This window comes from Glandiceps talaboti, chromosome 22 (assembly GCF_964340395.1).
Source record: "Glandiceps talaboti chromosome 22, keGlaTala1.1, whole genome shotgun sequence".
NCBI lineage: Eukaryota > Metazoa > Hemichordata > Enteropneusta > Spengelidae > Glandiceps > Glandiceps talaboti.
Genome location: NC_135570.1, coordinates 9577211 through 9592385, shown reverse-complemented (window position 1 = coordinate 9592385; position 15175 = coordinate 9577211). Strand labels below are relative to the sequence as shown.

General features: G+C 34.8%; 1 protein-coding gene across 1 annotated transcript in view; it reads right to left on the bottom strand.

Annotated features, from left to right (window-relative positions):
* Positions 1-12353, bottom strand: part of LOC144452509 (extracellular matrix organizing protein FRAS1-like) — a 61100-nt gene extending 48747 nt beyond the window's left edge. The window contains exons 1-10 of the mRNA XM_078143611.1: positions 12303-12353; positions 11755-11862; positions 8099-8188; positions 6764-6923; positions 5785-5922; positions 5409-5488; positions 2511-2615; positions 1809-1866; positions 831-964; positions 323-412 (exon numbers count right to left, since the gene is read on the bottom strand). Of these exons, the coding sequence (XP_077999737.1) occupies positions 323-412; positions 831-964; positions 1809-1866; positions 2511-2615; positions 5409-5488; positions 5785-5922; positions 6764-6923; positions 8099-8188; positions 11755-11862; positions 12303-12353 (1014 nt within the window). The remainder of the gene's footprint in view (positions 1-322; positions 413-830; positions 965-1808; positions 1867-2510; positions 2616-5408; positions 5489-5784; positions 5923-6763; positions 6924-8098; positions 8189-11754; positions 11863-12302) is intronic.
* Positions 12354-15175: the final 2822 nt, after the last annotated feature.

Below are 15175 nucleotides of genomic sequence, written 5' to 3'. Positions count from 1 at the left end.
ATTGTCACTGAAGAAGAGCACATATGCTCTCTATAATACTTGCTTACAAGAGGAACACTTTGTAAAGTTTATGCAATCACTGATATGGCAGTGTTTAGTCACATACACTAATGGCAAGAACATGTCTTACCTGTGAACAAATTCTATTCCCTCAATATCAAAGAAATCAAACACAGTACAGTACAACATAAAATGTAGGATTTCTGTAGACTTCAATCACACATTCAGATACCACACTTTGTCAAACAACCTTACTTTTTGAGATCAGCCATACAGATCACAAAGATAAATAAATGCTATCTTTAAATAACTGGATACTTACAACATAAGTTCTTCCTTCATGGGCACAGTAGCCTGACGGTGTTGAACAGTGAGAACAACATTGGCCTTCTTGTTTAACAATAACCTCACCCTATGGAAGACATAAATTTTATGTCAACATAAGTGTACATTGGGCAAGATTTCAACAATGAGTTGTGTGTCTCAGTCAACCCAGTTGTATAAATGGGAACCTGGTAGGATAGATGTGATCATTTGAATGATCTGATACTATGCAATAATGAAGGTAGTAGGAATTATAATATTCGTAGCATCAGTGCAATAAGATCATATCCGCTATGCAATTGTATAGGCAGATACAACCTTACTGCACTGATGTGACGATATGCTCAGGAAGTTGAGGTAATAATTGATGGCTGTGCCACTATAAGTCTGTGCCAGGAGTAATTCTTATACAATGATTTGACAAAAACATGGTCAAATTTTAGTACAGGAAATTCAGCATTTTTTGTTTCCGTTATACGACGGTACCTAAGAATTGATTGACTCACCTCTCTACAGCGTAGTTTTGTACACTCTGCAACTTTACACGAGACAGCACCATTAGTACATATACAGAACTCACAGTCAGTTATATTCCACATATCACCACTGTACTGTGTTTTGCTTGCAAACCTACACGTTGCTGAATCAAGAAATTAAAGAAAATTATTACAGTAGGCTGATAAATCAAAGAATGATTTATACAAACATAAGCACAACTTCATTTAAATTCATAAATGCTGTAAATAGCTTTAATGCGATAAACTTGAATCACAAGACAAATGTTTTACCTTATTTTTCTGACAGAAACTCTTGTATTATAATTCACTATAGCGCCCTCTTGTGACAGAAGTTATGCATATTTTGATTTTATCATTTTCTTTTATAATCATTCTTTTGAATCAGGCTCCAGTAAAAATTATACAATAACAAACGACTAAAAAACCTGGACTCAATATAAAATATTTCTTGAGTGAGATTAATATCAATTTGAGAATGGAATGTTGTAACCAACCAGGACCTTCTGACATACAGTGAAGATGAGACAGTTACCAGACTTAGAAAGAATGTTGATTTATTGATAATTTGTTGCCTAAGGATACACACTGATTAGTTTTTTAATGTCTCAATTTACCCATGTTTAGCAAAGTCCATTGATGGGGTTCAGTAACAGATAGAAGGTTATAGACCTTCTATCGTATTTCCAGTGTCAAAACTTCCACTGTAACTGGAGTATTATTTCTTTGATTAAGACTATTTTATCCATAAGTAGTACAGTAAACAAGCTGAAACTGTGATCACATTAGGGTGAGGACCTAAAAATCAATGTGTTGTACCATATCATGTGTACAGCTACACAAATATGTTTAGTCACAGGAATACAACATTGTGAGTAAGTAATCATATCTAACAAAACAGTTTCAAAACTTGATCCAGTTGCAACTACTGCAGCTTTCACTACACTGATCATTAAATAGTAACTTTACCTTGTGTTGAGACACATTCAGCACAACACTGTCCACTTCTGGTTATTTTAACTTCATCCTTCATGAATAAAAAATTAACATTTAGTTTTACGTTTAGATTTAAGATAAACTGATACCATAAATTTCTAATGCATTTTAGGAGTTGATTGTGACAGGTGAGCAATGTAGACTGATAGATTCATCACTGTTGTTGACATCCTGTGTTGAGCAACTACAGAAGTGTACAAAATGACATCACTATTGTTTGCATCCCTGTGATGATTGACTACAGGAGTGTTGAAAATGATGTCATTGTTGTTGGCAAGCTGTGATGCACTAGTGACGGGAGTGTACACAACCAACTTTTCAGTAATTTGTTTTGAGGGGAGGGAGGGGGGGGGGGGGCTTTCTTGAGACTTGCAAATCTGAATATTTTCCCAAAACCCCTATCACTATCACTTTGTTTGTGCACATCATACACTGCAGAGCAAGTGAAAATGGAGAACTGAGAATTGAGGTGTAGTTTCATGGGTTGCAAGAATGGGTAGGTCAGACTTTAATTTGTATTGCCTTGTATTGAGAAAAGGCAATATGATTGGCCTAAGTAATTAAGTAAGTATGGAACTGAAGCAGAACATGGCAATATAAATTTTGGGGTCAAAATGTGCATGATCAATCTATTTTACGAATATGAAAACTACTAATTTTAATACTGAGACTTACTGCTTGGCAAGGCTGGTCATCTTCACATGATATTTGTCTACATTTTGTGGTTCCTCCCTGACATCCACAGTGTGTACATGCATCTCTCTGCCACTGGCTACCATCCTAAAATAAGAAAAAACAGACACCCACAGTTATACTGACATCCATAAATACTTCAAATATGTCTAAAAACTTTTAAATTTCTAAAAATCATGTACTGTGCTAACAATCAACACAAGAAACTACTTGGATGGAGATTGACTCAGAAAAAGAGATGAAACACAGCACAATTTTCTTACAACTTTTTGCTGGCATATCACAAACTTAAGTATGTACGTTTATTCCTTTATCTTAATTCAAAACCTATGTGATTTGTAGTATGTTTACATACATTGGTCATCTTGTTTACAAGTGATTTATTTAGACAATTAGACTTTGTGTAATGTGTTGATGGGCTTATAACACTGATAAACTACACTTCAATCACATCTACTTGAATTATCTTTACAATGTATATATACAATTACCATCCTTTCACTAATGTGAAGGTGAGATAAGGTGAAATATGATATCATGTATGGTACGATTTCGGTACGATTTCACTCCAGATTTCACCCTAGATTTCACTCCATCCCAAAAATCAGCAACTATATGTTAGTGCGGCTGTACTTAATTCTGTTTCTAACAATTCGCCCTACCCTACATTTTTTTTCAATCTGGCGAAATCATTTTTAAAATGACGCCCTCTATGTCAGGATTACAAAAAAATCACAACTTCACTGATTGTATGATGACATCCCCAAGAGCACATACCTGATCAAAAATTTATTGCTGAAATTTGGGAACATCAAAATAAAAAAATTGCTTCAAAGTTTTCTTCTGATTTTAATTGTCATTTCTAAGTCATCCAGAATGTTAAAGTAAGATTATGAAATGAAAGTATCACTTACATGGACATGTACACTTACTTTTTTTAAACTTTTATTTTCTTATTTAACCGACCGATTGACCCATTATTTTAAAGATGTTTCAATGTAAAATACAGAATTAAGTACAGCTGGCCTTATGTGATTTTACTTCATCCCAAAATCAGCAAGTGTATGTTACTTTCTTCAGGAGAAAACACTATGAAATGAAATTCCTAGCAGTTGAAAGTATTTTAGCTGACACTAACCCTTATATAAAGCAAGTTCAGGAATAACATAATGTATGTAGAAAAGTTCAAATTGACTGTGTAGTACCAAGATGGCAGCATTTACACATGGCCTTCTCATCTTACAAACTAAATATTTTTCAAAGTGAAGTCTTCAGCTAATTGACTTGGCCATGACTGGTACATGTACAGCAAACATACCGCACAATATCAAGTTTACGTTCAGGTATTTCTAGCTGTATGATCAATGACATGCTAAGTACGCTAGGGATTCTGACACTCACTGCAAAGTATTCAACCAGATGTTAGCAACCTGGTGGGTTCATGTATTCAACAAGATGTGGGCAACCTGGTGTGTTCGTATCAAATGATATTTGGTAATACATAAGATTTAAGGGTGATTAGAAAAAAATTCTTTTTACATGGTTTGAAATTTCTTTTTGACCCAAACTTAGCGACACAACAAATAATTGTACTGATAAATGAAAATTTCTACTACAGTATCCAAATATTTTTTGGAAGATTTTCTTGACTCTACTACTTACTAGGAGTTTTCATTTGTACGTTCTTATGTCCCTTACTTCTGGTCAAATTTTTATTTAGAGTCAAAATGTTTTTTCATTTGTTACAATGAACCAAGAGTCCTTTGAAGTTGTCGGTGTCTCTGTAAAAACTGTCTCATCAGTGAAACACTAAAGGCATCTTCATTTCTCCTGTGTGAACTTGGAATGCAATCTGTATGCACATCACACACACACAGTACAGTTTACATAGCCCACAATACTGTTTTTAGCTAGCCTGACCTTGATAGATGGCCATCAAGACTGTCCACGAACCATAATCCAAAAGTACGTACACATGTAATAAACTAAGGGCAACAATCTTAAGGTCAGCACTTTACAGGGCTGATACTGTTTATTTGTGTTCACCAAAGAGTAGTACACAGAACATAAAAGTAACTCCTAACTCATTAAATGCAGGAGGCTGGTGGAAATTTATACAAAATTACATTTGCCGGTTTGTCAAACCCACACGTGTAAGTTCTCAGAAGAAGTACACAGACCATAAAAGTAACTGTTAACTAAATGAAATGCCAGCCACTGGTGGAAATGCATAGGAAATTACATTTGCAGGTTTGTCAAACCATAGAGCCTACATGTGTACGGTCTATGGTCAAACCCTCACATGTAGTTCTAAGAAGAAGTACACAGGACATAAAGTAACTGTTACAATAATTATAAGGAAGCTGGTGGAAGTTATATTTGCAAGTTTGACATGACCCACACGTAGATACTTCTAAATAAGTCTATGACAACCTAGACCCTTCAATTGGATGATTTCAGCTATGTCTTCTCAACACTACCTTTCACATTTGAATTCAATGAAGCTTCAGTCAAAAAACAGTCAGAAATTTTATTGGGTTTTAAATCTACTCACTGTGTCAGATGACATCATTGGTGTCATCACATGATCTGAATCAACAGGGAGAGTAGAGCTATGTGATGTAAATATAGTCAATAGACCGGATGACAGGTATGGTACAAATTTTGAAAAAACAAAATGAAATATGAAATGTTCATGATTGATAAAAAGTATACGATCAACTTGCTGTATGGAGCTACTGGAGAGTCAGCACTTGAAATCATAATTTAAAGATTGGTTTGAATAGACCTGTCAGTGTTAGGAGGCAAATATCTCAGTGAGTGTTGATAGACATAGCCAAGTGAAGGGGCTATAGGCCAAGACCAGAGTGATTATATTACCTCATATATATTGCCATTGTCCAGACATGGAGGACCTACACACTCTGGGCAGCATTTGTTTTCTTTCACCACTACCTGTTCTTCCTGTGAACACAGAGATAAATTTAATATATTACTCAATTATGAACTCTTGGTGCATGTGAAACATTAGTTGTGAGATGTTTTGACAGAGTAATGGAGGGCAATCAGTCACAGAATACCTACCTGACTACAAAGTAACGGTAGGCAATCAGTCACAGAACACCTACCTGATTACAAAGTAACGGTGGGCAATCAGTCACAGAACACCTACCTGACTACAAAGTAACGGTGGGCAATCAGTCACAGAACACCTACCTGACTACAAAGTAACGGTGGGCAATCGGTCACAGAACACCTACCTGACTACAAAGTAAAGGTGGGCAATCAGCCACAGAACATTGCACATTTCCATCTTTACATTGACACATTGTACATGGCACAGGACTCCACTCATTGCCATCCCTATAAATAGTACCACCATAACTACAAGGTCCTGGTGAAAAGAAAATAAACAGGATTTTACATTTCAAATTTTGATTTAAAAATACTTCAAATATTTTGTCTTTCATTAAAGTCACTTCAATATACCTTGTACAGTTTACTACAGTAATAATTGGTTTCATTTCATACCATGACTCTCTCTGATGTCCTGCTCTCTCGTTTTGAACTATGATGGCAGTATCCTCTGCCAAGAAACAACTATCCCAAGTAAAAAGGGAATGACAGTACGAAGTGCTTTATTTTACGCTGGGTGTTATCTTTTATCAATGCTTTTATTCACACAAAAGTAATTTACAACAGATCCATACAAATACTGCATATTTTTGGCAACTGTCTCTAAACTAGAAAAGGGAGTAAAAGAACCCTCACTTCAGTCTATTTTCAAATTTGTTACCACAGAACCATTCCTTGCACTGTTTTAAGTATGCAAAGTACTTTATCAGAGATTGTATACAGACTTTAATTATTATCATGTGGATTACAAAAGGAAACTAGATTTTTTTCTCTCTAAACTTTACTGTAAGGTGTTATAATATATTGTGAGATTGTCTGTATATCATTACATGCATTTCTAAAAAACATTCAATAAACATAAAACACCAAGATCTTCCAGCAAGGTTATTTTTTAATTGTGTATTATAATGGCGATAAAATAATGCTTATCACAAAGTCAAAAATATTGACTTGACATGACATGATGTGAACCGATTGATGATCAGGTCACTGAGATGGTGGCTAAATACTGACATTGTTCTATTTTATGAAATATTTTATGTTTAACATCATAACAGAGTGAAAACCTTTCTTCTCGTATAATATTAACATTTACTTACTACCAACAGAAATACACTTGGGACAGCAGTCTCCCTGAGTTTGATGCAAAACTTGGTCGTTTTGACATCGTTGTGTTTGGCAAGTATTATTTTGACAATCTAAAACACCATTAAAACAATTACAAGTTTGGCAATCTGTTGATTCCCATTGAGTATTATGCTGAAAATAAACAAGAAACAAAATTATCAAATTATTGCCTTTTATACATAGATATTGTATAAAACTCATGCAGTAAAGAAGTCTTGCAATAAACAGATATTGCATTACAGTGGTACAACTGCCGACATCAGGCTGTGGATGAACGGAAGCTGTTACAAACAGGGAAAGTAAACAACTGAATTGGATTAATAACCCTTGGCACAGCATGTTGGAACAGAGCCTTGTATTACATGTACACACCATGGTTTGATAAGAACAGTTTTTTGGCCTTTTTATGTGCATATGAAATGCCAGGGAACTGGAAATCTATTTGTGAACGTGAACTACTATGTAAAGTGACCATAAAATTGTTCTTATGAAATGTTGGAATGTAACACAAGTCTTCCAACATGCTGTGCCAAGTGTTATTAATCCAATTCATTTGTTTACTTTCTCTGTTTGTAACAGGTTCCGTTCATCCACAGTCTGGTGTCAGCAGTTGTACCGGTCTGTTCTGTGGAAGTCTGTCCCCATCTATGAGATCAGCTCTGAATTCAAAAACTTTGAAAATAGAACTTAAGAATTTAGTTTGTTAAGCTTCTCAGTTGTCTTTCCTTTTTAAAGTAACATGTTGTCGTTGTAACTTTTTTGTGATACTCCCAAGTTATTTTCAGTTTGTATTGTAGGCTGTTTTTTTTTGTCTGAAGTGTGTTGGTTTGTACATCATGCAACACGTTTCAATGGGAGAACTGTGCTCTGCTCTGCACTGAAATGAAGTCTGTATATGAAGAGTCAACCGATTTATCAATCAAACAATCAGTCACTCACTCACTCAGTCAGTCAGTCAGTCAGTCAGTCAGTCAGTCAGTCAGTCAGTCAGTCAGTCAGTAAATCAGTCAGTCAGTCAGTCAGTCAGTCAGTCAGTAAATCAGTAAATCAGTCAGTCAGTCAGTCAGTCAGTCAGTCAGTCAGTCAATCAATCGATCAATCAACCAATCAATCAATCAACCAACCAATCAATCAATCAATCAATCAATCAATCAATCAATCAATCAATCAATCAATCAATCAATCTCCAACAAAATTGGTTATCAATAAGTTTACAAAAATGCCTTTCTTCCTAAAGTGGTGTACCCCTTTAACTTGAATGTCCTGTAAGTATTTAATTTAGTAAAGACAATTTCAGATGAACTTACCCCATAAATTTCAGATTTATATTCACAAGAGCCTTGATTAGACACACATTCAGGACAACACTGATTAGGTAAGATTTGAAGACTTTCACCCTGTCAAACAAAAATAAACATTGGAAACTGTTAACTTTTTATCATGACACATACATTGTACCTAATCACACTATGGAAAGAATTACATTACATGTACATGTATGTGGATACGATAAGCAACACATCACATTCTGTATCATTACATTACATTACATTACATTACATTACATTACATTACATCACTTTGCAGGACATACACTATGCAACACATTAATTTACAGATTCATATATCATCACATCATATCACTTTGCAGGACTTACAAGATGCATCACATCACATCATATCACTTTGCAAGACTTACAAGATGCATCACATCACATCATATCACTTTGCAGGACACAACATTTACCCAATAAATTATTGCATACACTATCATGGTAAGTGGACAAAATCACATTGTGTATTGTCACATCACATCACTTTGCAGGACAAAATACCTATGGTATACAATATACATCACACAAAAGTGGATACAAGATGCAACACATCACATTGCAGGACATACAATATGCAACACGTACATTGTACATCACAACACAACATTTATATATAGGACATATATGATACAGAAATGGACACAAGATGCTATACATCATATCATATTTCATCCAATCACATTAGAGGATACTTAATCAGCATTACACAAGACATTGAAATTAAAGTGAACACAGTACAAAATGAAAACCATCAGGTTTTATAGATTTTGTGATAAACTAACTCTCCATATTTCTGATCCTAAGACATTTGAATAAGTGAACACAGTACAAGATGAAAACCATCAGGTTTTATAGATTTTGTGATAAACTAACTCTCCATATTTCTGATCCTAAGACATTTGAATAAGTGAACATAGTACAAGATGAAAACCATCAGGTTTTATAGATTTTGTGATAAACTAACTCTCCATATTTCTGCTCCTCATCACAGTGTCTATGTCTTACTTCAACCTTGTATGTCTTGCATTCACACAAACAGAAGGTCAAGGGTCACCTTATCCCAGCAAGCTTTCTTGCAATTAAAAGTTATGCTTTAATCTTTAGTCACGTTTCAAGGTCCTTCATGTTGGCTCACTGTTGGCAAACTAAACAGTCAGAAAGTTCTAAGAGACCACTTCATATGATTTGCCCCAGTTTCTCATTTGACTTTGATAGCTTGAATGATGCAAAAAGTCAACAGGAGTTGATACGATAAAGTTTTCTCAGTTCTCTTACAGACATATCTTGTTTTTATAACTGTATGCCCATATATGGTCAAGCTGGTTCATTTTTATCAGACATGCATTTCATAGTACAACAAGGTTGATTAACAGAGGTGACTGGTTATCATATGCAATGTAAGGATAGATGAAGACCTGATATAAATCTCAGAGTGGTAGGTTACCCCACTGACCTAGGTGGTACTAGTGATATTGGATTTTTTTGGAACTGACCTACCATAGGTGGCACTGATGATATTGTATTTTTGGAACTGACCTAGGTGGCACTGGTGATATTTATTGTATTATTAAATTACACTATTATTGAAACTGATGATAATGTATTATTGAAAGTGACTTAGGTGGCACTGGTGATATTGTATTATTGAAACTGAACTAGGTGGCACAGGTGATATTTATTGTATTATTGAAACTGATGATAATGTATTATTGAAAGTGACTTAGGTGGCACTGGTGATATTGTATTATTGAAACTGAACTAGGTGGCACAGGTGATATTTATTGTATTATTGAAACTGATGATAATGTATTATTGAAAGTGACTTAGGTGGCACTGGTGATATTGTATTATTGGAACTGACCTAGGTGGCACTGGTGATATTGTATTATTGAAACTGACTTAGGGGCACTGGTAATATTGTATTATTGAAACTGAACCAGGTGGCACTGGCGATATTGTATTATTGAAACTGACCTAGGTGACACTGGTAATATTGTATTATTGAAACTGACCTAGGTGGCACTGGTGATATTTATTGTATTATTGAAACTGGTGATAATGTATTATTGAAAGTGACTTAGGTGGCACTGGCGATATTGTATTATTGAAACTGACTTAGGGGCACTGGTGATATTGTATTATTGAAACTGAACCAGGTGGCACTGGTGATATTGTATTATTGAAACTGACCTAGGTGGCACTGGTGATATCATATTAATGAAACTGACTTAGGTGGCACTGGTGATATCGTATTAATGAAACTGACTTAGGTGGCACTGGTGATATTGTATTATTGAAACTGAACTAGGTGGCACAGGTGATATTTATTGTATTATTGAAACTGGTGATAATGTATTTTTGAAAGTGACTTAGGTGGCACTGGTGATATTGTATTATTGAAACTGACTTAGGTGGCACTAGTGATACTATTTCTAGCAGTATTAAAAACGTAAACTTGGCATGCACAGTTCATGCAGTATATGAAACCTTGTGTAGATACATACATACCCTTTGTATTTTCCAATGATGAGGAATTGTTAGCAAATATTGTAAAGTCAACATTAGATATTAGTTATGTATATGACATGAAGTATATATCAGCTGTAAATATGGAAGTGTGCAAATGGAGATAATAGTTCCTAATAATGACAAATACATCATTCATGGAAAGTTTATATATATATGACATATGTGTAACACATGTACAAGTCTAATAAACACTATGTGCTACATATATGTCTGCTATTGTACATCAATGTCATTCAAATATTTTTATCAAAGTGACTTAAAAAACATTTCCCCCTCAATGTTAAAGTCTCCCCTTTGACCCCTCTCCTTCCTACCACCAATCCACACCAGTATCTCCCCTCACTCTCCCCTTCCATCCAAACCTAAATATATCTTTCCTTCAATCTTTCATACCACCTATTCACACCTATATCTCCCCTCACCTTTCATCCAAACCTACAGATATTTTCCTTCTATCTCTCCCACCATCTATCCCCACCTCCATCTTTCCTTATCCTCCCATAATGAAGACATCTTTCGTTCTTTGCCCATCCCTTACCATCCACGTCATGAGCTTCCATCTCTCCATTTGTACATTACTTCTATGCAACTTTCTCTACCACCACCTTCCAAATTTCATGCTCACATCTCCTCCTTGATTCTTTCATCTAAACACCCCCACACAAACACACATACTCGTTTTTATCAATCAAAGGAATTTGTATTGCGCCAAAATGCTATACGATGTAATGTTCTATGGCGCTGAACAGGAACAGTAGATCATTCTATTCATCCAATCAATCAACCAACCAACCATCTTTCTTGCCAATCAATAAATCCAATCTCACCTTATCAAACTAACATGTACATACATTGCACTGTACTTTTTTCACTATCATGTCATTCCTTCACTCCTCATACCTTACCCTCAATTTATACCATCTACCCCCATTCCCATCAATAAACCCCCTCTTACCTTTGCTAAACTGACATGTACGTAGATTGACCTGTACTGTTTTCACTATAATTTCATTCCTTCCCTCCCCATACCTTAACCCTTACTTCCCCCCCCCCCCATCCCATCACCACCACCCCATCACCATCAATAAATTCCCTCTCACCTTGACAAACTGACATGTAGGTACTTGGCACTGTATTTGTTCACATATTACTACATCATTTTGGCAGCTGCATATATTACATGGGTCTGTTTGCCATAAAGAATTTTTCTGCAAGAAATTAAAAGAAAAGTCACAGTCAATATAAAATCCTTGTCGTAATGAGGCGCCCTACAGGGAGCAGCTCGGTGAGGGTAGAACGGCACAACGTATCTTACAGTCTAACTGACTATCTGAACATTTCAAATCGCCAGTTGTGAATCTGTTATTACAACTGTCATAAGTTACTGACAACCATTGTATCAAAAAATATTCATAAAAGTTTATATTTTCATTCAAGAAGTATGTCTGTCGTCAACAGCTGTCTCGAATCTAATCCAGCCATGTAAGAAGTCAGACTATTTCTTTATCAAAAGCTAAGAGTAATAATATGTGAAGTATCTCAGTATTATCATTGCTGTCTATAATCTCTTGATGCTTCAGACAGCTGGGGAAACGTTCTAAAAGTCAGTAGCAGTACACAGTACAACTATTATACTGTCCATATTGACCTCACCAGCTACAGGCCATCTTGTATTTCTGTATTTGACGACACCACCCATATTAACCTTTATCTAGCCAGACATTTTCCATTTAGATCAAAATCTATGAAACTTGATCATATTTGCATTATTTTCTGATCAAAATAACATTGTTGATTTTGAAAACATTCAAGTAACCTTTGTACTAGTATATCAAGAATGCATAGAAATTAGAAATACACAAATTGAAAATTGTGTTATTTTTTCCTTTGAATTGGTCTGGATTTTCACTTTACTCTTTTACGTGTAAACTCTGCACAGAAAGATACTTAAAATCATACTATTATATTCTTCTTCCTTTTGCATGCTTATTTTGCCTTTTTTCTATCTTTTGGAAGGCATGATCTTTGCATATTGGTGTACATGCATGTTTTTGTCAAGTTACTTTGAAAACGTTGATGGTTTACAAAAATAGATTCCAGCTCATCATTGTAAAACACCAGGCATCTTTGTGCAGAGTAGAACACTCTCAAACGCTATTTTTCCACACAAGCAAACATACACTCTGGCTTTACACAGAATAGAAAACTGTTCTAAATAACAAAACATGAGAAAACCATTGACTACCAGAGCAGAACTGATAGCTATGACACAGTAATAAATCAACTAAATCTCAACTAACTCTGCAAAAGCTAAAATCTACCCTAACAACTCCCAGGCTTTCAACTCCGGGTTATCAATTCCTTTTACATGACATTTACATTTAAACATGCATGGCTTTCAAAACCACAATTGCTGATTCAGTAACTTTCACAGGAGACTTTCCTGACTGGGTTTGTTTTGAATTGTTTATTTGGACTGGGATCAACTGAGCACTGACTCTACTCACAGGCACCTTAGGACCACCAAACACTGACTGCCCCTATGACCTTAACAGTTGGTGTGTCTCAGATCAAGTATCACTTCAACTATTCAATTTCCACTTTTCAGAGAAAGCATATGAGCCATGCTTGTACTCATATCTTTCCTGTCAAGTTTATTTGAAAAAAAAAAGTTTCTATTTTCTATAAAATGTGACACATCTAAATTTTATTTAAGGCGGGAAACCTTTACACAATCCTTGATCTAAGTGTCGATGTCAAATTTTGACAGAAAGCTGATGCAACCATATATTCAACATGTAAAAAAGAGAAAGTACATTTGTACGCGGTACAGATAATAAATAATGATGACTTGTAGTTACACATTTTGACCTAAATAACTTAATCTTTTATCACCTTGGTTCAAATTGCTAATATTACAATGCAAAAACTGTTTACACAAAATTTATGCTTTTTGAAAATTTTTATCAGATTTAGGCACTATTTTGGCCTGAAACCATGCATGTTGTCTTTATAAATGTACTTGTTCTAAAATGCATATTTAAAATGATCATTTGACCAAAATATTCACATAAAGAAAATCAACCATTGAAGGAGTAACCTCCAATGTTTCAGTTTTGCAAACATTTTTCTCTGAAGAATCCTCAATCTACAATATGCAGACTGAACGAATAATTGCATTGTGCATGTCAAGCACAATATGTTAATAACTTATACTAGAAATAAAAGTCATGTATTTCTAATAATACTATAGTAAGTATTTAGGCAAATATGATATAGCCCTAGTATGATATATAAATCATTTATACAACAGTTTACTTTACAATGTTGTCCAGTGTGTATTTATTTATTGACATATATATTTACTTTTTTACCAAAGTTAACTTGCTATACCCCCAATTACTGTCAACAAACATTGACAATGCATAAAGTATAAAGATTTGTGTCCACTACACATAACTATGTCCCAATTACCATTCCTAAGTTGTCAACCTCATATATTTTCTGTCAAATTTGCAGTTCAACCATACAAATGAACAATCACCAAGAAAAGTTTACATAAGATGAAACAAACTAAATGTCATCCCTGGTAGAGTCTAACTTATAATATAAAAGCAAGTAATGACAGATCCAACCTAATTCACAATGGTGCTAGTTGATAGAAAAGTCACTGAATGTTTAGAAATGCTGTCTATCTAATTTATACAGCTATTTATCATAAAATACTGAGAGCCTTTCATTGACAACCATAGGGTAAATAGTTGCCTGATAACCCAGCTGTGCATCTATATCAGCATCTTCTCTGACAATGTGACATATACAATATGTTCCACTGAACTTTTAACATAAGTACATGTATGCACTTTTTTCATTTCGTTAAATTTTATTCTGTGTACTCTGCTCGACTGAACTTTCTAGATAAGTACACCCATTTTCATTTCTGGTAATATTTTTCTGCACATGTAAATAAACCCTACCAATCTTTCTACTTCATACTTAGATTGCAAAATGCTCATGAATTCCATTCTACAGTTTAGTCACATATATTTTCATGGGAAATGAATACCAATAGTTGAAGGGAGACACTTTTAAATATAATAGCATTAGAAGCATTGCAGGCATTTATCAGTAAGTGCAAAATAATACAGTTCTGTGTTCTCCTCAGAAAACATTGAAGGAAACATGGAAATTAGCATAACAAAAGAATGCATTGTTATACAGATCAGCTGGAGTCCACTCTATAAAGGCCTAGACAGAACCCTGTAAATTATGAGATGGAACATATGATTCCATAAGATCTATGGAGACCCTTGTAAATCATAGTCTGAGTGGAATCCATACTTTATAAACATCTAGGGTGAACCCTGTAATTCAGAGGGTGAATCAACATACAACATCCAAGACTATTTCAATTACACTCCTTCTCCTTACAAACTGAAATGTGTTCTCTACAGGTGATAAAAGTTCACAAACACTGCTCATTAAAAATAATGAAAATGCCTTCCATCAATCTAGTATGCT